The 26,428-nt window shown below is 39.8% G+C and overlaps 2 protein-coding genes across 2 annotated transcripts in view; one reads left to right on the forward strand and one right to left on the reverse strand.

Annotated features, from left to right (window-relative positions):
- Positions 1-26,428, forward strand: part of LOC121384808 (glutathione gamma-glutamylcysteinyltransferase-like) — a 118,853-nt gene that overhangs the window by 76,685 nt on the left and 15,740 nt on the right. The window lies entirely within an intron of this gene.
- Positions 170-5,956, reverse strand: LOC121384806 (glutathione gamma-glutamylcysteinyltransferase-like). Its single transcript, XM_041515394.1, has 3 exons — positions 5,900-5,956; positions 1,916-2,596; positions 170-1,240 (listed from the first exon to the last, which is right to left on the reverse strand). Exons 2-3 carry the CDS (start codon positions 2,577-2,579, stop codon positions 510-512), a joined length of 1,395 nt encoding a protein of 464 aa, XP_041371328.1. The 5' UTR covers positions 2,580-2,596; positions 5,900-5,956; the 3' UTR covers positions 170-509.

Raw genomic sequence — 26,428 nt, forward strand, 5'->3', positions numbered from 1 at the left:
TCCGCAAGGCTCAATGGGTAGGTGTAAACCACTTGCACCGACCAGTGATCCATAACTGGTTCAACAAAGGCCATGGTTTGTGCTATCCTGCCTGTGGGAAGCGCAAATAAAAGATCCCTTGCTGCCAATCGGAAGAGTAGCCCATGTAATGGCGATAGCGGGTTTCCTCTCAAAATCTGTGTGGTCCTTAACCATATGTCTGACGCCATATAACCGTAAATAAAATGTGTTGAGTGCGTCGTTAAATAAAACATTTCTTTCTTTCTTTCTGTACCTTAAAGCTGTATCCTAACCGTATTTATCTGTCGCGCCGCACGCGTGCAGTTAGAATGCAGTAATTGAAATCAATGATTTCTATAATAATCGCTCGCCTCCAGTTAGGATACAGCTTAACCGGACGCGAGCGATTATTTTAGAAATCATTGATTTTAATTGCCGCATCCTAACCGCATACGTGCGACACGACATATAATTATTTCGCGTCGCACGTGTACGGTTTGGATACAGCTTTAGTATAGACATTTCGGCATAACACACGCTTTGCTGTTACACACGAACTCCTCTCGGAAATTAAGTACCACCAGAAGCTGTTCTCGCAGGGCACACAACTCGGACGCTAGTGTGCCTGAGGGAGGATCATCCCTCTTGTTGCCATAGGAACAGCTAGTTCGACAGACGGGCGTCTCGTCCTCTCCGCATACCTCCGGCCAGGCGAGGAGGAGAATGGTAGCGAGGTGCACTGACGTCAGTTTGTCGTACACGGAACACAACGGCTTCTCCTCCAGTAGCGGGAAAGTCTCATCCAGCTTCTGCCTGTCAGGAAGGTTAAGATCCTGCATCACCTTGGCCATCTCGCTAAAAGCTGCTGACGTCTCGAGCTCGCGCACTAACCGACCCACGAAGCAGTCTAGTTGCTGGGCGATCTCCCTGGGACACTTTATCCCCGGCTGGAGTGTCATCAGACGGATTCCGGAATCCAGTTCTAGGAGAAACCGGACGAATTCCTGGCAGCATTCCCGTGTAATGGCAGTCGCATCTTCTTGGCTGGTGTTGTCCAGTGACTGAACGATGGCGCGTGAAGACAGGTGCGCCTGCAGCCAGGCGTTCCAGCGTTTGATGAATGACGTCACGCTCTGCATCTGGTTCGGGCGGGAACGAATGCTTAAATGTTCACAAAGCCGAACTAGGACGAGCATATGTTTCAAACTCCGGGACAACGTCATGAAACCACGTGGCAATCCTGCGATAAAAAATAATAGCGATTTGTCATTTTATTTAAGCAGCAAAATTCTGTAAAACTGCACAACATCAAGGTACTTTCGGAAGGACATTTTGACAATATCGTGACATCCCCCCCCCCCCCCCCCCCCCCCCCCGAGCCAGCACCATCAGTACCGACACCTCACTGGGTTGTACATCTCAGATCAGGGCTAATGGAAGTTTTGTCTAGTTCTAGTTGACTTGTTAGCTTTCTTGTGTGTGTTTGGGGTGGGGTGGGGGCTCTAGGGCAAAATACGTCTCTAAGTGGGGTGTCTAATACTAATAAAATGTTTTTAACACTAAAACTTTACGTATCTGGGTAAGATCATTTCACCTTGGTATGTGGACACACACCTTACAGACAGAGCTACATATCAGTAGGACCGGTCTCGGTGGTGTCCTGGTTAAGCCATCGGACATAAGACTGTTAGGTACCGTGTTCGCAGTCGGGTAGCGGTTCCCACCCAGAGCGAGTTTTAACGACTCTATAGGTAGGCCTATGTGTAAGACCACTACACCCTCTTTTCTCTCACTGACAACTAACCCACTGTTCTGAACAGACAGCTCAAATAGCTGAGGTATGTGCCCAGGACAGCGTGCTTGAACCTTAATTGGATATAAGCAGGAGAATAAGCTGAAAGGAATGAATGAATACCAGTGGCTTTGTCTGCAGCCTTCATCGCCTTGTAGATGAGCGACAGTGACACCCAGTGAGGCGGGTACTTGAAGCGAGCCAGGTCTAGAATGAGCAGCAAGTCCTTGCCAGGGTGGTAGCCTCCGAGAGGGGAGAAATGCCCGTCCCCGGTCTGGCCGAGAACTGCCCTCGAGTAGGACAGGGCGAGGAAGGCATCGTCGCGCCGGCTGTACTGCTTGACGACGTCTCTGAACATGTCCTCCGTCACTTTAGATTCGTGCACACGCACGGCCTTCACGTTCAGCGAGTTGCACGTGCCTATGCAGACGAACTCGTCGATGTTGATGCCGTTCTTCTGAATGATGTCGAGCGGCACGCAGCAGTGGAGCATGTCCTCGTGATACCAGCGCCAGGGGCCCTTCCACACCCTGCCCGGGTCCACGTCCAGCGCATTGAGCGCCACCACCAGCGTGGTGAGGCCGCAGTAGGCCGGCTCGTCCTGGGTGCGGAACTGGGCGGCCAGCTTGAAGTAGCACTCCATGTGACCAGACGACAGGGCCTCGGCGAACAGCTGCTTGCCTAGGGCGGAGCAGAACGAGATGCAGGCGTCGGGCAGTTTCCGCTTGTAGAACTGCGGCGTCGGCGACAGAGCTCTGGCTTTGTTCGAGTCATGTTTACAGGCCATCGGTTTGATGACGTCTTCTGGAAAGTATTACAACAAAACTTTTACGATTTAAATGTATATGGTCCTGAAAAACAACAGCAACAAATTAGAATAAAGTTTCAATGTTTGTTACTTCTAATTAAAAACAGTGCAATCAACTAACATATTCATTTGCCTTGATGGTGTAACTAACATGTGAGAGGTACGCAATTGTCATTAGCTCATGCTAACTCTCGATTCAAACAGTTTAATGGAAAAATTTATTTCTTTAGAGTCCATAAGTATATTAAAATTTTGTTCTTGATTGGAAAATACTTTGTATATTGGACCCATTTTAAAATGACCAGCCGCACCAGGATGAATATGTTGGTATATTGGACCCATTTTAAAATGACCAGCCGCACCAGGATGAATATGTTGGTATATTGGACCCATTTTAAAATGACCAGCCGCACCAGGATGAATATGTTGGTATATTGGACCCATTTTAAAATGACCAGCCGCACCAGGATGAATTTGTTGGTATATTGGACCCATTTTAAAATGACCAGCCGCACCAGGATGAATATGTTGGTATATTGGACCCATTTTAAAATGACCAGCCGCACCAGGATGAATATGTTTGGAAACATGCAGATGTCTGTGTTCTGCATAAACAATTTGTTGTCATTTAACAGTTACTCTTTTTGGATGATAAAAAATGCATCACAGCTTGTATATTTAATAACATAAATTATATTTGTTGATGAGCAAGTCATATTGCTTTTCATAGTAGGCCTAGATCCCTTTGTATTTATATTCAATGTTTAATCTTCTAGCAAGTGTTCACAAGTATCATACCGTTGGACTTTACATTTTGTAACTCTGGGGGCTGTGTCTTGTTCTCAATATTTCGCATTTATTAGTATCTTCTTTAAGTTTACAAATTGTCGTTTACCTTTAATTATTGTGAATTTAATTAAAAGTGGCTTCATAGTGTCGCTTTATTGCAAAAAATACAAATTGTCGTATGCATTTTGAAATAATTCGGCATTGTTGTGTGTGTGTGTGTGGGGGGGGGGGGGGGGGGTAATTGTAACTAACAAAAGGTATTATAGCTTTATTATTAAGTTTTGGTGTTTTATTCCTAAGAGACACTTGGTCTTGACTATAAGCTTTTTTAATGCCCGTGATAATTACTTTCATAGGAGACCAAATGATTTGTAGTTAGTGCCTTAGTTAATGTAGTCTGATTAGTCTTACTTCTGGGTTGGATACCACGGTACAAATGAGTCCAGTAAGACAATGGGGGTAAATTGACTTTAGTGCGGCGTTCGTGAGATCTAAAGAAATTAAGGTATTGTTTGATGTCTGTTGTGACCATCTGTACTGATTGTGTTATTTGGGCTTTTTAATTACCAATATATCCAATAATGGATGTTTTCTTTACTTTTTTCCATTGTGCATTTTATATTTTGGTGTAGGTTTTGAAGGATAGGATCGATCGTTTGAATGTTTCCTTTTTTTATTGATCCCAAAATATAAATACACTTTCAATGTTGGAGTATAGTTCTTCTAAGTGTGCTAGAACTACAGTAGCAAATGTTGGAGAATGTTCTGTTCCCATTGCTGTCCCCTGTGAATGTAGGAATTGTTACTGAATTGGAAGGTGTTATTTTCTAATATAAATTCTAGTGATTTTAATATGAATTATTTATCAAATATTACATTAATTTCTTTTGGCTGTTTCTCCACCCAGTACTTAATAGCGTCTATACCAATATCATGGGGGATGCTATTATAAAGTGACACAATGTCAAAACTAACAAGCTGTGTTTGATCTGTTATTTCTTTAGGAATGTTTACAAAGTTTAAAAAGTCGAGATCATCTTTGACATGACCAGGAATATATTCTGAATAAGAGGTTTTAGCACAACATTTATAATATTACTACGTCTATGCGTAGGACAGGTTGGTCCAGCGATACTTGGCCTAACATTTAGTGTCGGGGTTGGGACGTGTTATCAGGGTTTCTGTCAGAGGGTAAAATGGGCATGGCACCATACCCACAATTGTTTGCAGATTTATTATTTTTAAGTTGACCTTTTGATAAAATGAATGACTTTTATCATTACTGTATGATTTTCGTAATCCTAACCCTAAAACTAACCCATTTTCTATCTGGGAGATAAATATTCAATTTCATAGCGCCATACCCAAAAATTTCTTTCTGGCAGAAACACTGGTTACATGTTCCGATTTTTGATCTACTATTACTTTTTCAATTTCTTCTGATTTGTGTGTTTTTGCTTGGCCATAAAGTTGCTTGTTTTATAGTCGCACTCTGTTATGTATTTTTCTTCCTGATTTGTTAGATTCGTTATACCTGTATTAATTCATTGCTAACGATATTATTTTAGCGGCAGTAGGCCTATTTTACGAAATTTGTTTATACGTGTCTGTTATCACATATATATATATATATATATATTAGAAACATTCCGCTGTTATACGAATTATTGTATTCTGATTGGACGACGTCAATGAAAAACTGAATGTTATTCTTCGAAGAACGTTATTTTTATGGGTTATGTCAATCTGTCTTATGTTTCTTAATGCAAGCGTTCGCGGCGAGCGTTTTCCTATTTTAATATGCATACGTTTTCCAAAATTTCTTACCAAAAACAACAAAAATGCTTGACTTTGTATTATCCTCAAATAGTGCTTTGACAGTAAAAATAAGGTCTTGAAATGATTAGTATCTATTAAAAACAAAAATACATCCACGGTTAAACAAAACAGTAAAAATGTTATCAACGAAACATTTTGAAATAGTTCTGCTTGCCAATATAATTACTTTTTTCTTTTCTTTTCTTTTCTTTTTTTAAAATTCCAATAATGACATATACATTTAAATTTGTTCACATCATAACTACCGGTAATTCAGAGTGGGTATGCTAATAATTCTAACAGTTTTGTGGGGACAAAATCGAAAAGTCTTGCAGCCATTTTTGTTCACCGCGAGTCACTTTTTAATGACGTTAGCTAACGTTTGGTTTTCTCATGGCGAACTATGACAAACGACAAAACGTTTCACGAACGCCCGCGTTAAGAAAGACAAGGCTGTGGATCAAAAATGCTTGCGAGTTTAAGTTGGTGCGTGCAATCTTTTGGGAAGAATTCACCACGGAAGCCTTCGGGAATAAACGTCAGGATAAGCTTATTTTATCTCTATTTAACGTTTGTTTACGATTTAGACCATAGTCATTGTACCATGTCTTTAAAAAAATATGTCAGCACTAGAATGGCTTTCGATATATCACCACTAATGATACTGTATAAATAATGAAGGTCACATTTACCTCTTTATTTTTTTGTTGACGAACACGAACGAGTACATCGGCTGATTACGGGTTCTCTTGTGATTCGTGGATATTTCTTGGGGTTCCAATGTACCAAATCAATTCCTATTAGAGATAATGTTAACGTTTACTAATAAAACGTACTGATATTTAAGCAGCGTATTGATGAACACACCCAAGCAGTACACAAACAAAAAGTGTGACACCTCAAATTTAATCTACCTGCAAGAAAATGGGGCGGGGACGGATTTGACAAATGATTTTATTAGTAACCCTAATTTTTGTTGAAAATCGCAGTACCTTTTTCTTTTTGTTTTACGGAAGGGTGGGGCCTACCCTGCACTAGTTTCCACCTCTTTATTGGCAATTGATACTAATATTTGCACAAATAATCAATCTAATATATAATACTACCAATCAAGAGCCACAGCTGTTTCTACTCGTAAATATTTTACACGGAATTCTGGGGGAGCGATTGTCTGAGTTTTCCTGTACATTGTAGCAACATCATAGGTACTTCCCTGTCTGTGTGAAAGTATATAATAAAAAATATCTTGCTGCTTTGTCCATTAGAATAGCCTATGTGACAGCCGGTTTTATCTCTCTCTCTCTCTCTCTCTCTCTCTCTCTCTCTCTCTCTCTCTCTCTCTCTCTCTCTCTCTCACACACACTTCTCTGACAACACGCGATGAAGCCGGACGTAGGCCCTATGTTCATGTGCTCTCGACTTGCCCCCCCCCCCCCCACCTGGGGGGATTGCTTGTTAGTTACGGGAATCTGTTAGAGTACCGGGTCACTTACACCGGGTCACGGGCAACTGTGACTGGTGTATGGCGACGCGGTCACTCATTAGAGGAAGGGAAGAGGAACGAGGAGGAGGAAACGTGCGGCACGGGGGGTGGGGGGTGGGGGGGGGACAAAGCTGGCGGCGGTCCCGTCTGCGTCGCCGCCCCCACCCCCACGACTTGACAAGCCAGCTGTTTCAACGCAGACTGCCCAGCTCGACGAGTCGACGCAAGTGTTGGACACCGCCATGTGCTAGACTTCACGGCCGGCATCTTCCGTTCCTACCCCTCTGCTTGTGTCCGCGTCGAGACCCCCACCCCCGGGGGACTCCGCAACGACCAAGCTGGATGTTGGTGTTGCGAAACGGAAGGCTATCACTCCTCCGAGTGACGAGCCTGCCAAGGCCCGGCCTTCCGCCTCCACCCGAGGCAGGGACTTCGCCGCCTGGAGTTCCGCAGTGTCGAAAGATCGGAAATACTTAATCGTAGCCAGCAGAATGTAACATCTCGATAAATGCGATTTTAAGGTACGCCCTTTTTCGTAAGCCACGCCTTCATATCACAAAGGAGTCTAACGTTTCCGCGGGAAATAAATATGAACGAGTAGGCCTAATTCCCTACTATATTGGTAAATTATGCCAAATATAGATCTGTGTTATTGTAACAAGCATTTAATAAAATATGAAGTAATACAAATCAGTTTTATAACTGAGCGTTTTTCAATGTGTTGTTTTCTTCTAATCTGTACTTCCGATGTTTTGACGTACCTACGTAGTCCGATACACCTGCCGTCAACTCAGCAACTGAGTTTATGACAGATGTATCGGACTACAAACAACGCTGCATAGTTAATCGTTTGTAAATGTGACACAATATTAATAATACGTGAATAATATAATATATCGCATAGTAATTTTTTTTTTTTAACACTTGTATCAGATATGTAAATATGAATATATAATCGTGGGTTAATTCATTATCTACCACCTACAGGTAAGGTGAGGGAATTTTTTTTTTTTAAACACACATTTTGGTTTTTTTTGCCAAAAAATATACATTTTGTAGGCATACATACATATTTATATATAAAATAATATAATGTGCACACTGCGGGGAATGGTATGTAGCATCGCGTTACAATCGATAAAATTCTATAGTAAATGGGTACTGCATGCATAGCAATAATATACAATAATAACATGTCATGTATCAATGTTGTCTGTTCTATGCGTGGTAGCAGTTTTCAAATATTTACACAATTTAATTAGCTGTTTTGAATTGTCGCTGGACAGTAGTTGCGTTAATTTAAATGTTGATGGTTTATTGTAATAAAAAGGTTTAATATATTTAGCTCTTATGTTACTGAAGAAAGGACACACTAGAACAAAGTGATATTCGTCTTCTACTACACTAAATGACCTAACAACTGACCTAACAATGTGGTACGTGCTATTTGACTAATGTCAGGGCTTTAGATTGCACAAAAGCTGCACATGTACTATATATGCTGGGGGTAGTTTTTGCAAAAATGATAAAACTTCAGATTTCAATCTTATCAGGGTAGATTTTCCATTTTATATGTAATGTTAATTCAAGTAAATAAATGCCTTATTATGCAGACACTGAAAATTAAATATGAATATGATAGATCAATCCATTATCTAAATGATCAGGGTATATTTACAATTTGTTATTTGTAATTTTCATTTTTTATTTTTGTAAAAGTGGGGTGGGACGTAGCCCAGTGGATTAAGCATTCGCTTGATGTGAGGTCGGTCTGGGATCAATCCCCGTCGGTGGACCCATTGGGCTATTTCTCGTTCCAGCCAGTGCTCCACAGCTGGTGTAACAAAGGCTGTGGTATGTACTATCCTGTCTGTGGGATGGTGCATAAATAAAAGATCCACAGCCTCATTGCCGGGAGGCGTCATCGAAGGATCCTTCAAGCGCTTCACAGACGGTACTGAGGTCGGGATTCACGACATGGAGCTAGGGGACGGAACGTTTGGACTTGTGGTGACGTCGCGCCGGGATGGACTCTACAGACAAGGAGTTTTCTTCAGAGAAATGGACAACAACTCCGTCTACCACGTGACAAGATGGCGGATTAGTTGAGGAAAGAGACATTTGCTCCACAATATTTAAAACTGTATGTTATTTAAATTGAACAATACGTTAAAATGTGGTGGGAAATGTGCATTTTGTACGGTAGACTAGTTCTATGCCAGGATCAGGAGCAGTGGGTATGAAGAAGAGTGGGAAAAAGAAGGGAAATATTGGTAAGCCAAACGCGGTCACAGACAATATGGCGTCGGTATATCCTCCAACCAGTACTTCCCAACAGCAACACTCCACACTATTCAAGCTCTATATAACCCAGCAATGATACAAACTCCTGAATACGGTAACCCTGCTTTCCAAATACAGCATGTTCTACCCGGCCATTCATCCCAACAAGAGTTCATCCCAGCGTGGGCAAACCAAGTGTTTCAAAAACTAACGGACATTTCAAATACGCTCACACAAATCTAGCAAAAGACAGATAAGATTGACGGCATTGAAAAACGATTACAAACTATTGAGTATAATGTTGGTGACTTTAAAATCCAATTATGTGAAAGTAGCAAACAAATAGTCGAGTTAGAAAAACTATAAACTTCATCAACATAAGCTTTGAAGAAGCGCGAACGGACAGGAAAACAATGGCGGATGCTGTCAACAAAATGAAATCGGAGGGAACAGAAGTTCGCGAGTGCTTGGATGATAACAACAGTTTACTGTAAAGTATACGAGAGTGTGCTAGACATTCAAACGTGGTCAATGAGGGATAATCTAATTTTTAACGGTATCGAGGAAACAGAAAATGAGGATGCGGAAGCAATATTAAAACCATTTCTTAAAGAAAATATGAATATGGAGAACAGTATCCATTTTGATCGCGTACACAGACTTGATAAGAAATCAATAAACCCCACACGCGCACGCCCAATCGTAGCAAAATTCGGAAGGTTCAAAGACCGCGAATCTGTTAGAAGCTCAAAGGTACTCAAAGGAACTCATTTCGGTGTGAGCGAGCAGTTCCCGCACGAGATAGTAGAACGAAGGAGAGAATTGTGGCCGAGGTATGAAGAAGCGCAACGACAAGGACTTCGTGCGTCTCTTGTGGTGGACAAACTATACATTGACGGAAAGCGTTGGTATCCCGATAGACGTGACAATGGACAACGTGAAAAACCAAACGCCCCGATTCGTCAAGCCCTTCGTTTGAAAACCCGAACAAGCGTGCGCGTAATTTCTCTCCGAGGGAACAACGACCATAGGGACGCCGGAGGATAGACACTGGTTTTAGTACAACACCTGTAAATAGCACAAGCTACCGTATAACAAACACGTGAACACGTGAACGCACAAGTTACCGTATAACAAGTTACCGTATAACACGTGAACGCACAAGCAGAACCTCAGAAGAAATACACATTTGTGACTGTGTAAATATTTTATATTTAAATGTTTGTGGTCTTAACAGCAGATTACATATCCCTGAATATTTTAATTTTATCAATACATATGATAGTTTATGTTTAGTAGAAACCAAACTTAGTGATATTGACTACGTGGAAATCCCCGGTTATAAAATATTTACAAATAACAGAATAACCAAATCAAGTGTGAAATCTGGTGGTATATGTCTGGCCGTTAAAAATTATATTTCTGATCAAATATATGTTCATGAAAAGAAATCAGAGTACGTATTATGGTTCACACTTTCCAGTCCAGTTATACGGACAGATCTATCAAACACTGTTATCGGAATTATATATATACCCCCCGAAGGTTCCCCGTATTTCAATAATGATTCTTTTAAAACAATACAGGAGGAAATGAAGACAACGAATCAATTGAACATAATATCCTACTTATCGGTGACTTTAACGCAAGAACAAAATTGCTACCGGATTATATAGTCTGTGATAGCGACCCAACAAATGTCATAGGATTATCAGATGATTTTTCTCATTACATGAATGAACCTTACAAGTTGTTAAATATTGGAATCTGCTTAGAAAGAAATAACCAAGATATCGGTAAACCAAATAGCCATGGATACAAATTTATTGATTTTTGTAAAAACAACAATGTGTATATTGTCAACGGAAGGGTGGATGAAGACCGCGATATTGGTAAATTTACTTGCAAAGGAACTAGCGTTATCGACTATGCCGTAGCTTCATTATGTACACTTTCTAAAATACTAAAGTTTAAAGTTCATGACTTCGAACCGTTATTCTCGGACATACACAGCCCATTAACTCGGTGCTTAAATATTTTAACAACAGGCTGTGAACATGAAACTAACAAACAAAAGGAACCGATACCACGAACTTGGAATGTAAATAAGGCAAACAGCTATAACGATACATTAAACCGTGATATCATCAGTGACATAAAATCCAATCTAGATAAGCTAAGTGAACACTTCTCTAAAGAGGATCTTAACGTCGCAGTGGACAGCATTGGAAAACTGTTTATTGACATAGCAGCCGACACTTTTGGTTATACACGCACCCGAGTTAAACCCAAGCGCAAAAACACCAGTAACAAGGCATGGTTTGGAAATCAGCGCAGATCACTCAGAAGAAAGTACACGGACGCTACTAGCGTAGAACAATGTACAAAAGACTAAAAACACCGGACAACAAACAACGCCTCTTGAATGCCAGCAAACAATATAAAAATGTAATTCGCAAATACGTAAACAGACATAATTGGAAGACGGAGCACAAGATTACAGAACTCGGTCATCACGATACGCGAGCCTTTCGGAAACTGTTAAAGCCGCACACCCTAGTTCCATCCAGCGAAAATAAATTATAATTTGGTTAATCTACAAACCTGTAACACACTTAGATCACGTTTTTATCAAATGGAGTGAAAAAGCAGGTTTTATATCGATAAATACCATGGGAATCCCCATGTCCCAATTGCTTGAAATAATTTTGAAAGTTAGTATTCTGATGTCACCGGTAGAAGCACAAGAATGCCTACGTCACGACAAATTTCACAGACTTGGGGTGCGTTCGTTTCACCTCTCCTGGACATGTTCCAACTGTTCTGTCCTGGTTGTATCCCCTCTCCAGATATCGTAAGACTTAGCAAAATTATTGGTTTTAAGGGTTTGTAACGTTTTGTATTGAGACACTTACTTGTCTGAACTTTATTGTTACTGAAAATGTTCACGAACTGTGAAGAAAAATCTCACAAATGAACAACAACAAATCGGATGTTGATTGCGCGAACCGTGCACGAGAAAACAAACCGAACCAAAATGATAACGGTCACGTGATATACCAACGTCTGTGACATTAAAAGTAGATTGGACCTCGCTTGCTTAACGGTTTTTTCTCGACAACACGTTTTGTGAAAAAATTCAAAAAATGTATTTCGTGGTTTTACAAACATCAGGATTACCAAAAAGCACTTCAGGTAAATGGAAATGTGTATTCTAAATAATAAAATGTAAGTAAAGTGCAATTTTATTTGTGAAAAATGGGGTTTAATAGCGAAAAACAACGCCGTAATGGTTAACAAATAAACGTAACTAGGGTGTGTCCCTTTAAAAGAAAACAAAAATGACTGTAAATTACCACCTTTAAATAAGCTCTACGATTACTTTAAAGATGTAAACAGCAGCGATGAACATACAGCAGATGCAAATGAACTAAATTTCACTACAGACTCAGAATATAACACAACCCTAAATGGACCCATTTTAGAAGAAGAAATACTCGCTGTCGTTAAAAGTCTAAAAAAAACAACAAGGCACCTGAATCAGACCAAAACATTAACGAATATATTAAGCAGACAATAGATTGCATGAGTTCTGTATATGTCAAACTCTGTAATTTAGTATTAGATAACGGTATTTTTCCAGATTCCTGGTTGGTTGGTATAATTAAACCTATTTATAAAAGCGGCGATAGGGAGGCTCCCGAAAACTATAGACCCATTACATTACTCAGCTGTCTTGGGAAACTCTTTACTGCTGTCTTGAATAATAGGCTGAAATTATATCTGGATCTAAAGCTGGATTTAGAAAGGAATATTCTACGAACGATCATATCTATGGACTTATCGAATTATTAAAAGCACGAAAGAAAAAACTATTTTGTACATTTATAGATTTTAGCAAAGCATTTGATTCAGTATGGCGAATAGGACTCTGGAGTAAACTTATACAAAACGGTATAAATGGTAAATGTTTCCAAGACATATATAGTATGTACCAGAATATTAAATCTTGTGTTACTGCTCATAATGCACGGACAAATTATTTTCCTTGTTGTGTGGGTGTTAGGCAAGGTGAAAATGTACCACCCTTGCTGTTCTCCTTGTTCCTTAACGACATTGAAGAAACTTTTATAAAGAATAAATGTAATGGTATCCAAATAGATGGATTAATCACAGATGCCACCTTAATTAACACTATTGTTCTTTTTGTCTTACTCTATGCAGACGACACAGCGCTTTTCGCAGATAATTTTGAAGATATGCAGATATTACTAAATACTTTTAATTCATATTGTACAGAATGGAAACTAAATGTCAATTGTAAAAAGACAAAAGTTTAAATTTTTAGTGGCAACAAGGAATGAATGAATGAATGAATGTTTAACGACACCCCAGCACGAAAAATACATCGGCTATTGGGTGTCAAACTATGGTAAAATGCAAGAAAAGTGTGATGATCATCATCAATATAAAAATTCAACAATTAATGGCAACAAGGAATACAACAAAATGTTTTATTTGGGAAAGTCTAGACTTAATAAAGTAGATACTTATAAATACCTTGGTGTTGTATTCCATAAATTAAATAAATTTACTAATGCAAGAAAAATGTTATACGAACAAGCACATAAAGCTATGTACTTCGTTCTCAAACAAGGAAAACGCTGTAATATATCTATTCACTGTCAGCTTAAATTATTTGATTGCATGGTTATACCAGTCCTTTTATACGGATGCGAAACATGGGGTTTCGAAAGTTTAGCTTCCATAGATAAACTGTATAATACATTTTTAAAGCTACTGTTACCAGTGAGGAATTCTACACCGTTGTACATGTTGTATGGAGAACTTGGACGTTTCCCGGTAACTATAACTGTAAAGCTAAAGATGATTACTTTTTGGTTCAGACTAATTACAGGGAAGCAGTCCAAGTTATCATTATTTGTTTATAGATTGTTGTTGAATGACTACAATAATACTATTTACAAACATAAATGGATAGACTTTGTAAAACCAATATTGGATAACATTGGTTGTACATATATATGGATGTCACAATGTAATAGAATTACAAGTGCTACACTTTTTAAAGAATTTATTTCTTTAAGACTTAAAGATCAATTCCTACAAACATGGTACAGTCATATCGATAATTCCGGAAAAGCTTCAAATTACAAACTGTTAAAAAATTGTGTTACATTTGAGACATATTTAACATCACTTGAGAAAAAACATTGGTGTCCATTATTACGTTTTAGACTCCCAAACCATAATCTCCCCATTGAAACAGGTAGATGGACACGAATACCACTACATGATAGAATATGTCCCCTCTACAACAGTAACGACATCGGAGACGAGTTCCATTATATACTTAAATGCCCATTTGTTTTATTGAACCCAGAATTATTTATTTACCACAATACTGTCAATCAAAACCTAATACATATAAATTTTATAATATCTTCAACAGCAAGACAACCGGTGTCCTTCGTAAATTGTCAATTTTCTGTAAATTTATTATGAATACCTTTAAGTCCCCCGGCTAAAATACCTATATGGATATGTATTTTATGTATGTATGTATGTATATATAAATATATGTATTTCTTTATTTATGTGAAATACTTATACGTTTGCCATCTTGTCAAAATATATGTATAATTGTATTATGTACCTCATATGCCGTGGTTTACGGCCTGAGAGTAAATAAAGTTCTGTTCTGTTCTGTTCAAAGAGTCCTGAAGATCATCGCCGGCGCCCATTACGTCGAGCTAGCCAAGACCTTGCTAGCCCACCGATGGAGGAAACTGGTGCCGCAGTTCAACGCCAAGCACTTCATCTCGTCCCAGTAGTCGCTAAACGTTCCAAGGGCTTAGTTGGACTTTAATTTTTTTGGCCGGCTTTCAAAATTTAATTTTATTTTATTATTATTATTATTATTATTATTATTATTATTGTAAACAGTCCGACGCACATTATTTTGGCAGCCCGTCTAAATTGCTCAAATCACCTTAAAACCCTTTCGGTCGAGCACTCTAATTTTATTCTTTGGACTTAAGTAGTATATATCGGACTTTAAAGTTTAGACGTTCTTTTAAAAAAATTTTTTTATTAAATAGTCCGATCCTCTCTTATTTCTCTTATTTATTTTTGGACTGTCCTTCTAAAATGCTCCAAATTATATAAATATTCGGTCGAGCAGTCAATTCTTTTTATTTTTGGCTTGTAACTTTTTATTAATTTTTTTTTAAAATCTATTAACTTTTTTTTACTAATTTCTATTTTCAAAATTCTGACCATTTTCAACTTCAACCTCATGCGACTATCTTTTGTTGTTTTTACACCAGAGTGATTTAAAACTATGGTAAAGTTTCTTTTGGCCTTCAGTATATATGTAAACACTATTTACATGTAGGCCTATCGTATAAAATCTGGCGAGGTCTGTGGGTTCCTTATAGGAAGTATATCATCAATTACTGTGCTAAAACATACACATCTGCTATTATGTAAACAATGTACAATGCGACCCGATTTCAGCGTTCGGTTCCAGAATGCCATGCGCGGCGAGGAGTTCCCCCAATCTAAAAATAACGCCGCCGGATAACTATTCGCGACGTCATTTAAGTTTATGCATACCAAAAAGCGAATAACTTTAAACGCGATTAGCAATCCGCGTTTAGCCGCTATCCGCGTTTAGTTTTATCCGCTCCTCGTGTCAACAATTAAAGAAGGCTTAGAATGAAAGTCTCCAGCATCGTGACTGCTCCTGCAGATCAGTAGGACATGTGCCCTCCCCTGGCATTGCATCTTCATAAATCAAGGCTAATATTCGTTCCTCGTATTCAGCCTTGATACATGTAGTCTGATATTACTGATATCCACTACTAGCGCCCTCTATTGGAAGAAAATTTTTAACACCGATTATGTCCCTTACACGATGACATCACTGACCAATCACAGCATCGGTAACATGTGACAATCTTGAAAGCAATATCAAAAATTAACCGCCGAAACCTTTTTTTTTAACATATCGTGACAAACACGACACGTTTCCACGGACGCTGACGCTGCCATGTTTGTTTACAATAACAAGGGAATCTATAAGGAGCGTTGCGATTCGTTGCAATCAGATCTCATCCGATTCAATGAAATTTAAGCATTTTGTGGCACGATTTCTTGACGACATGTATCAAGGCTGAATACGAGGAACGAATATTAGCCTTGATTTATGAAGATGTTGGCATTGATGCACATTGCAGGCTTGACATCGACGTCTTATGGAATGAATGGTCCTGTTCACGAATTCAGCGGGAATGTTTCTCCACTCCTGCTCAAGGGCCAGCTGCAGCTGTTGAAGGTTCAGTGGCTGTGTGTCTCTACTGTGGACGCGTCATCCTAGTTCATCCCACAATTGCTCTATGGGATTGAGGCCTGGCGACACTGCTGGTCAGGGCAACACGTCCACATGGTGTATGGTCAGAAACGCAGTACAACTCTGGCAACATGCGGTCGAGCATTGTTTTGTTGAAACATCATGTGTGGGTGCTGTGCCAATTATGGAATTACGACGGGAGCAAGAATTTGTCCCGGTAGCGAACACCTGTGAGGTTTCCATCAATGACATGGAGATCAGTTACACCTCGCTCGGATATCCCCGCCCACACCATTACACTGTCTTCCCCGTATCTGCCAACCTCCATCACACAACAGTCCCGGTGTCTCTCGCCTCGTCTGCGATACACTCTGATACGTCCATCAGCAACTCTCAAGTTGAATCGCGATTCATCAGTAAAAAGGACATTTCTCACAGGCCCGTAGCCAGCCATATTTGCGGGGTGATGCGTTGAGATATTGGGTGGAACTAAATTTATATCATGGGTGCCGAAGGCACTCGAAGCGAGCGCCGGAAGGTCGTGAGAGGTCTAGGGGGTTCGGGGGCATGCTTCCCCGGAAAATGTTTAAATGTAGATGCTCAGAGGTGCATTCTGGAACTATTTGTGATGGGTTTTTAATATTGTATTTCAGGTATTTTGAGGTCATAGCGCGTAATTTTTTGTACAAGAGCAGCAGTAAACTTTAACTACATTAAAAGTGTAAAACCGTTAAAATTGATGAAGAATGTACTTAACTGAGTATATTGCATATGTGTATGGGTAGAAGAAACGTAAATATATGGAATGTGCGTATGCTTACATAATGGGTACATCTCGTACACTATTTTATAATAATTTCTAAATACGCCAATATATACTTTATGTCTGATCCAATCATGCATGTCCAATGTAGAAATCATTAGTCGTGAAATTTAATTTCACGCTTATGTTCAAGTATTTTGTTGAAAAACATATTTGAGACGTCTTGTGATCAGCTAGAAAAAAGATTTCCCATCTTCATCCGTCGATGGTGCAATGTCGATAATTCGGTCTTTTTTTTTAAATCCTCTAAATTCGGGCAAAACTCAGCCTGCCCACCCCACCCCACCCCACCCCCAGCAAAACTGGAGCCCGTACACCTGTGAGGGGCTGTATGATGAGTATAATGTTATCATTAAAGCATGCAGCACACGCTGCGACAAGTGGAGATTTTTTATCGCAGGAGACAGAAATCTCCACTCATCTCAGCGTGTGCTAGGGACTTGAAACAAAAATCTCAACAAGTCTCGACGTGTGCTGGGGTACGGCGACAAGTGGAAACAGTCGCATGAGACTGTTTCCAAAAATCTCAAGTCTCGACGTGTGCTAGGGTAGGGCGACAAGTGGAAACAGTCGCATGAGACTGTTTCCAAAAATCAAACATGTTTGATATTTGTTTCCACTTGTCTCCACTCGTCTCCACTTGTCGCAGCGTGTGCGGGGTTTTGCGACGGAGACGCGAGACTTGTTTCTTCGATTGACCAATCAACGCTGGCTGTCGTGGCACATAACTTCAAAATGGCAGCCCCCATGGAAGCATTTAGTTGGACACACGATGAGGATATCATTGTTGAATTGTGGGCGGAACGACGGTCCTTGTTCAATATAAGCCTAACGTTTTTGCGTTGGTTGGATGCCGCCGCCATTTCTTTTTCAGGTGCAGTTGAGTGACGTCACGAAAGCACCATCACTTGCTATCAACTGCATTGGTATCAGAATTGCGCCTAAAATGGCCTTTCAACAACAATGTATGTAGGGAAAAGATCACTATTAGACCTCAGCAGGGAAAAGGAAGGGTTAAATATACGGGTTAAATGTGCGATAGTCGGCGATGAAAATCTCCTGTCGTCGCCAAGTGTGCGCACTGATCTCCTAGTTTGCGGGGTTTTGAGACCAGCGGAGATTTCTGTCTCCGGCGATAAAAATCTCCTCTCGTCGCCAAGTGTGCGCACTGGTCTCCTTGTGTGCGGGGTTTTGAGACAAGCGGAGATTTCTGTCTCCGGCGATAAAAATCTCCTGTCGTCGCCAAGCGTGCGCACTGGTCTCCTAGTGTGCGGGGTTTTGAAACAAGCGGAGATTTCTGTCTCCGGCGATAAAAAATCTCCTGTCGTCGCCAAGTGTGCGCACTGGTCTCCTAGTGTGCGGGGTTTTGAGACAAGCGGAGATTTCTGTCTCCGGCGACAAAAATCTCCACTTGTCGCAGCGTGTGCTGCATGCTTAACAGACAATGATTCATAGTTTGTGAAAACAGGAATCTAGAAAAATAACAATTGAATCACTAAACGCGCGCGTGGTAAAAAAGAAAGAAAAAGACCCCATCAATGTGTTTAAATTTAGGTATTGGGCATAGCTTTCGTTTTCTATTTGGTGATTGTTAATTCAACAGTGGTATTGCAATTGAAGTTCCACCAATGACTTTATTCGAGACGGAATGAAATGTATGACATGTTAAACATATAATTTACGGTACCGGTACCAATCGTATGCCAGACACGGTTTGAGTTGAGAACGCATTCGACAGTGTCAGCTCGTAAATAAATTCGTCTCTAAAAAACATGCAATATAAAAAGCAATTCGCCGAACGCTACAAAGTCAATAGTCATATTTAACTGACATTATTAACTTATTTTTCGGGTGATCGTAGTTGATCAAGATATTTCTTAAACGTATTTATTTTATTGACCAGTTATATTATACCTTTTTTCTTTTTTGTAAGAAAAGCGTCCATCGTTTAACAGCTCTTGGCTGCACGTTTTTTGCTTCGCTCTTTTTGCTCAGGTCGTCCGAAGATAGTTGTAGTTTGTAAGTCGACAAAATAGCGCGCCACAATTACTTACATGATAGACTGGTTCTCAATTAAATATACCCATAACGACGCCTTGTAATATCATTCGTGTGACGCATGCACAATTTTAGGCCAAACAAATATTTACGGAAATTTCCGAACGCTAAAATTAATATTTGAGCTTCCAGTACTGGCAGTAGTTCTACAGAGACGAACCAAATAATATCAGAGGACGGGCTTCCAATAATGGTTTCGAATAAACTAGCATTTAATACAGCCATCTGTTAGGGTAAACGTTAAAATACTTATATGTTAAATAAATGAGCATTATATATTTTTGGGCGGAACTCCAATTCTCGCGGTGTCTGTGTGTGTGGGGGGGGGGGGGGGGGGTTTCGCACCCGTCGCACCCCCCTTGGCTACGGGCCTGTCTCCATTGATTCCTTGTCCATTGGATCCGTCGTCGTGTCCATTACAGATGGAATTGACGATGGCGCGCGGTAAGAATAGGTCTCCTCGCAGGTCAACGTGGCCGGATGTTGTAGGCTCGCAAACGGTTCCTGACTGTCTCAGCATGAATGCGGAACTGTCAGACAAGAATGGTGGTTGCTTGAAATCGGTTCCGGAGAGTGGTGGTTCTGATATACCGGTCCTGCGCAGTCGACGTAACTCGTGGACGGCCGCTCCGAGGGTGGTCATTGGTGGATCCAGTAGCCTGCAAACGATTATTCAGTCTCTGTATAGTTAATCTGGTTCATGGGCGTACATAGGATTTTGAAAAGGGGGGTTCCAATACATAGGATTTTGAAAAGGGGGATTCCAAAATAGATTGCAGAGATATTGGGCATATATTTCTATGCTGAGTAAATATAATAATGTCGGATATCAATGTCAGATATATTAAATTATAAAAAAAAGTGATTTCGGGGGGGGGGGGGGGGGGGGGGGTTCGGTCGAACCCATCGAATCCCCCTATGTACGCCCATGTGGTTACACTAAAACGTCTGGCAACGTCACTGACATAGCGCTCAGCATCAAGCATCCCAACTGCCCTCTGGCGGTCATTTTGTGATAGGCGTGGCTTTATCAAACGGTATTTTATAGGCTTATTTATTGGTTTTTCGAAGTGAGCACTTATGAGGATACCCTAATGAAATATCGGTGGTATGCATGCCCAACAACGTGAAAATAATGTTTTCGGTTGTGACGTCACTCCGTCACATGACATGCGGCAATCCGAAACGATACGCACGTGCAATGTGTGGTATAGTGTACACACAGTGGTTTTCGATTATGGTGAAATGGCAGTAAAAAAATATTGAAGATTTCAACATGCATATATGCATACATGGTTGAGTATATATATATATATATATATATATATATATCATTGTGCAAATATTGTGGACGCGTTACTCTAGTTCATCCCACAAGTGCTCCACGGGACTGAGGCCTGGCGACACTGCTGGCTAGGGACTTGTGTGATAGAGGTTGGCAGATAAGGGGAGGCAGTGTTATGATGTGGGTGGGAATAGTCGGGCGAGGCGATAATCACCTAATGTTTGTGTATATATAAGAATTGACCGCAATTATTTTTTTTGGTTCATGCAAGTATGAACCGAAAAAACGATGTGCACACTATGACTCCAGTTTGTGAAAGGTATCCCCTACAACCTATAGGGCAACAACTTCTTTTATGCGTTCAACAGCAATGTTTTGGATGATCATATGACCGAGGCCAAGGATGACAAACGCATCTCTTGGTTATTTACAAGAACTTCACATCACAAGAATGTAGCTAATTTGCTGCGACCGGCCTCGGTGGCGTCGTGGTAGGCCATCGGTCTACAGGCTGGTAGATACTGGGTTCGGATCCCAGTCGAGGCATGGGATTTTTAATCCAGATACCGACTCCAAACCCTGAGTGAGTGCTCCGCAAGGCTCAATGGGTAGGTGTAAACCACTTGCACCGACCAGTGATCCATAACTGGTTCAACAAAGGCCATGGTTTGTGCTATCCTGCCTGTGGGAAGCGCAAATAAAAGATCCCTTGCTGCTAATCGGAAGAGTAGCCCATGTAGTGGCGACAGCGGGTTTCCTCTCAAAATCTGTGTGGTCCGTAACAATATGTCTGACGCCATATAACCGTAAAATAATGTGTTGGGTGCGTCGTTAAATAAAACATTTCTTTCTTTCTTTCTACTTTTCTGCTGTTATAAAACCTGTATCCAAGAGACAAAGGGTAATGTGATATTGCTCTCAACTCGCACCACGTGACTTTGTTTAATTCACCCTTTGACAGATAGGAAGTAAAGTTGTATGCGAGAAGAATTTACGCCAGTAATAGCGATCGTTTTAGGTCAGTCTACGAGGCTGCTGTTGAGAGACATTACCTTTTGTTGTTGTTTTTACAAATGCTATGCAATAAATGATATGTCCTACTTAACATGCATTTGTGGTCAGTTAAACCGAGAAAATACATTTGTAGTTGATATCGAATGCAATCTCCATTCTGGCATTGAGGCTTGCATAACACCATTTACACGCTGGTCATACGCATAAAGTCATAGCGGTTGGATGAAATACGCTGCGGTTATTGCGCCAACTTGGGGAAGCCCGACAGGTAAGTTACAATTGTTAATTTCCTACAGATTTCTGAGTTTGTCCTTTCAGGTTTATTGGTGATTTGAAACGAAATATAATTAAATAAGTGTGTAAAATATGGAAGTGATTCCAGTGGTATTAAGTCCGCAAACAAATATTATATTTGCACAATGATATATTTTTAATAACATTGAAGTAGGTTTTTTCCGTTTTCTTACATTTGAAGCTACAAGAAGTAATACCTGTTATACGACTAAAATTATGAATTATTTAATAATATATACTGAAAATTACAAGCGGTTGTCTGATATGGAAACAGACGCAATATTAATTCAAACCAAATCATTTGGTCTCTTTTTGGATAAAATCATTTGTGGATAGGAGTAAAATATAGGAGGGTTGTGTATTTTCATAGAATAAAATAATGTGCGATTAATTTAAGAGTATATGTTTTTCAAAATAGCTGTTATTACTGATTTTTATTTGAGTTTTAAAGACACTGTCCTGCATATGGTTAAGGTGGCATCCGACAATACCATCGAAAAGACGACTAAAAATATTAGCCTTTAAAGGGAGAGTAAACTAAAACATGAGCCTTATGTTTTGGAAAGATGCAAACCCGGACCACCAACACATACTGACACTTTCACAAATGAAAAACCCGTAATTTTAGTGCTAATAAAAAATGTGATTATTCCTGCTAACTGGGGGCAGCCATTTCTTTTCTTTTTGAAGCGTCCGCTACTCTGGCTTGGGGCGAAGTGACGTCAGCTCCAGACCAACTGCTGTATGCACAGTGTAAACAAAAGTAGTAATTTACGACAAGGTGCTTCTCTTTGATCAACCTGACTTGTAAAACAACATAAATGACGTGATAATATAATAAATTATTTAACTAAATGTATTTCAAGTTGCATTAACGGAACGAAATGGGGTTATAGTATATTTCTCTGTTAAATAATCCAAAGGAAAAATGTACACTATTAGGCCTATTGGTATGCTACGCTGGAGCAAAAACGACAGCCTACGATACCCAAGTGATAATTTTCTTCTCATTGGGACTACGTAATTGGTCAGTTCTGTGATTTTAGAAGAGGAAAGTCTACTTAACTGATAGTTTTACAGAACTATTTACAGCAATAAACCATGTCCATTACCATTTTAGGGGCGACAAATAATATTACACAATACCGGTATGTATTTTTGCGAGTTGTGCGCATGAGCGGCAATGGTGGTCAGCTTTCTCGGAGCTCCTGAATATTTAACAAAAACAACGATAAACATATTGTTTTAATCCGAGATGTTTAAATTCTAAGGATTGTGGATTTGCAAGACATTGATAACTATGTAAGAGATATATTGCTGATGATTACAAAACGTGCCATTTTTGTGAAATATGTGTCGAAATATGTGTCGAACGGAGTAGCCGGCTAATGATGATGGTGATAACTAGTTTAACGTGCCCATATACCACTAGGGTTTCGAACACGCCCATCCCGAGTCCCGACCTCCAATAAGATCGGTGGCATGACTCGGGATGGGGGGGGGGGGGGGGGGGGGGTGAAAATGGGCAGAATTTTGAAAATAGCAATTAGTAAAATAGTTAATAGAATAAATTAAAAAAATAAAAAGGTTACAAGCCAAAAATAAAAAGAATTGACTGCTCGGCCGAATATTTATATAATTTGGAGCATTTTAGAAGGACAGTCCAAAATTAAATAAGAGCAAGAAGAGAGGATCGGACTATTTAATAATATTTAAAAAAAAGAAGTAATTTCAACATAAAATTTTGAACGCAGATCTAAAAGTTTAAAGTCCGATCGATATGTCCACGCGAGTGGCCTCGTTAAGGCCGTTTGGGTGCACAGCTTAAAGGAACAAGATGGGTTGCATCCCGTCAAGAAAACCCCTAGATTGACAGTCGATAGACGTTGAAGGTGTAGTGCTGTGCTGAAATACAGATCTTGAGAAGCCGGATCCGTCTGAACGAGAGAGAGTATCAGACTAGGGTATAGTCCAGTCGTCATGGTTTGGTATAGTGGTGCGGACGGGCCAGACTCCGGAGGATACGAGATGGTATCACTATAAAGCAAGGCAAAGTCTAGAAAAAGAGTAGTAGAGGCCGACCCCGCTTCCCATTTCTTCTTAGAGTGGGGCGGTCAATCTTCCAGTGCTGCTAGGACAGGCTCGGACATGTAGAGACTAAACGCGAACAACCGTGGCGTTCTGCAGAACGGCTAATGGTGGTCAGCTTGCTCGAGCTACAGAACATTTAACAGAAACAACATTATATCTGCATATATTGTTTTAACCAGAAATCATGAAATCTAAATTGTCCTACAGCTTTAATATTTAGATATCTATGTAAGCGCTATATTGCTCAATCTAATTAAAATTAGCTCCACTATTACATGTGGATCTAACAGCAGCCAGTTGGAGCTCATGTCCACCAATCAAAACCTTACTTGCAGAATCATGCCAGTGATTTAAAAATAATTTGAAAACATTCCGAATTATCCTGAGGGTATACATGTTTCGTGTGAATTACGAATGCCTTAAAACATGTTTTATTTTATATAATAAATAATTTGTAATGTAAAACTGAAGACTGATTTAGTTAGTTTTTTTTATAAATAAATAAATAAATTTTAATGTAAAATTGAAGACTGATAACCCATCACGTACGTATTGATATGGTTCGCTGTACTGCGGCCACTAAAATAGACTCTCCCGATATTTTTAAAATTTGTATGCTCCCAAATAACGTTATAAAAGGCGAAGTGTGATTGGTCAATGTTTAAATTATTATTTACAGACAAAATGTTACCTGAGCATTGGTGACTACGCAGTGTTGTTAGCAATCTGATTAAAATTAGTTCTACTGGTCTAAATAAGGCATTCGTAATTCACATGAAACATATCGTATACCCTCAGGATAATTCGCAATGTTTTCAAATTATTTTCAAATCACTGGCATGATTCTGCAAGTAAGGTTTTGATTGATGGACATGAGCTCCAACTGGCTGCTGTTAAATCCACATGTAATAGTGGAGCTAATTTTAATTAGATTGTATATTGCTGAACATGTTAAAATATATGTCGAAATGAGTATCCGGATGACTTCCCTTATGACTCCAGTCATGCATACCTCTTATCAGTGTTCACAGTGCGCGCGTGAATACAGGTGAGGCAGTAAGCTATATCTGGACTACGGTTTATATAAATAAACAATATGGCCACAAGTGTATCCCAAACTCTTAACGAAACGCGCGAGGTCATGTATGGTGAAAGTGACAATGTTGGTAAGTTTTCCATGGAATACCTAGAGGAACTGATGACTAAAATGGAATCAAGTCTCTCACATATTGAAAGTTATGTTAAGAAAATCGATGATGTGCAGTTTTCTCTAAAAACAATAATATGCAAGATTAGCATACTTGAAGCTGATGTGAAAAAGATTGAAAACTTCAACAAAGAACTGGAAAGGAATGTTCAAGGTATGAGCGACCTGTACGATACTGTTAAACAATCATGCGACCAAAACAAAAATGACATTGCAGAGGTTAGGAGTTCCTTCGCCTCTACCGTTAAAGACAACAAGTCAATAAGAGAAAACATTGAATCACTGCACAAAGATCGCGAAGAACTTAAAGCCGCTATAACAGATCTACAATGCAGATCCATGAAATACAATTTAATTTTCTCTGGTTTGGCTGAAAACAGTAACGAAAACACGGAACAAATATTGCGAGACTTCATCTATGATGAACTAGAAATTGACCGCGATGTGGACTTTGAGAATGTACATAGATTTGGAAGGCGTCGTAACGGTAACCCCTGACCTATTGTTGCACGCTTCTTGTACAATAACGATCTAGTCTTGGTGAGAGACAGGGCCTACAGATTAAAAGACAAACGATAGAGGACCGTTGTAAAAACCTGTATCCGGTTGCTAAGAGAGCCAGGCAAGCTGGAGATAAAACGTGAATGGTGCGAGACAGGCTTTTTGTTGAAGGCAAGCTGTATGAAGAATCTGACCCACCCCAAGCTGACCCGCGATCTTACCGGGATGTCGTACAAGTAAAGCCTAACAGTAACAGTGCACGCTCTAGAAGGCGTGGTGAGCCCAAGGAACATAATCATAGACCTGCTTCGAAACGCCCGCGAACCCCTCTACGCCAACATCGGACAACCCCCCTCCACACAGATCGAACGATAGCGCAGAATAGGACAGTGCGGGGGGTGGTGTATCCACAAAGTATGATGTTTTAAAAATATGTTCATGGAATATTCAACGTGGTGCAGCCGACAAAATCAAGAACGCAGACTTTGTTAAATTATTTGATAACAGTGATATCGTGTTTTTTTCTGAATGCTGGTTGAATATTAATACCAAACTAAGCCTTGAAGGCTATAACAGTGTAGAAGTGCCAAGGAAGAGATGTAGAGGTGGCGGATTGGTATTACTATATAAAGAATATTTAAATGATAAAATTAAAATTTTGAACATAGAACATGATAGTATAATTTGGATAAGATGTAATAAATCTCTGTTTGTTGACAATGTAGACACTTATATTTGTTTTGTATATTTACCCCCAGATCGAAGTGAATTTTATTCAGTGTATGATTGTGACTTATTCCAAGTGCT

This window comes from Gigantopelta aegis, chromosome 10 (genome assembly GCF_016097555.1).
Source record: "Gigantopelta aegis isolate Gae_Host chromosome 10, Gae_host_genome, whole genome shotgun sequence".
NCBI classification, from domain to species: domain Eukaryota; kingdom Metazoa; phylum Mollusca; class Gastropoda; order Neomphalida; family Peltospiridae; genus Gigantopelta; species Gigantopelta aegis.

Coding starts and splice junctions, on each gene's coding strand:
- LOC121384806 (XM_041515394.1), bottom strand. CDS start 2,579: ATGGCCTGTAAACATGACTCGAACAAAGCCAGAGCTCTGTCGCCGACG. Junction 1,241..1,915: donor GGCTGCAGACAAAGCCACTG/GTATTCATTCAT, acceptor TTTTTATCGCAG/GATTGCCACGTGGTTTCATG.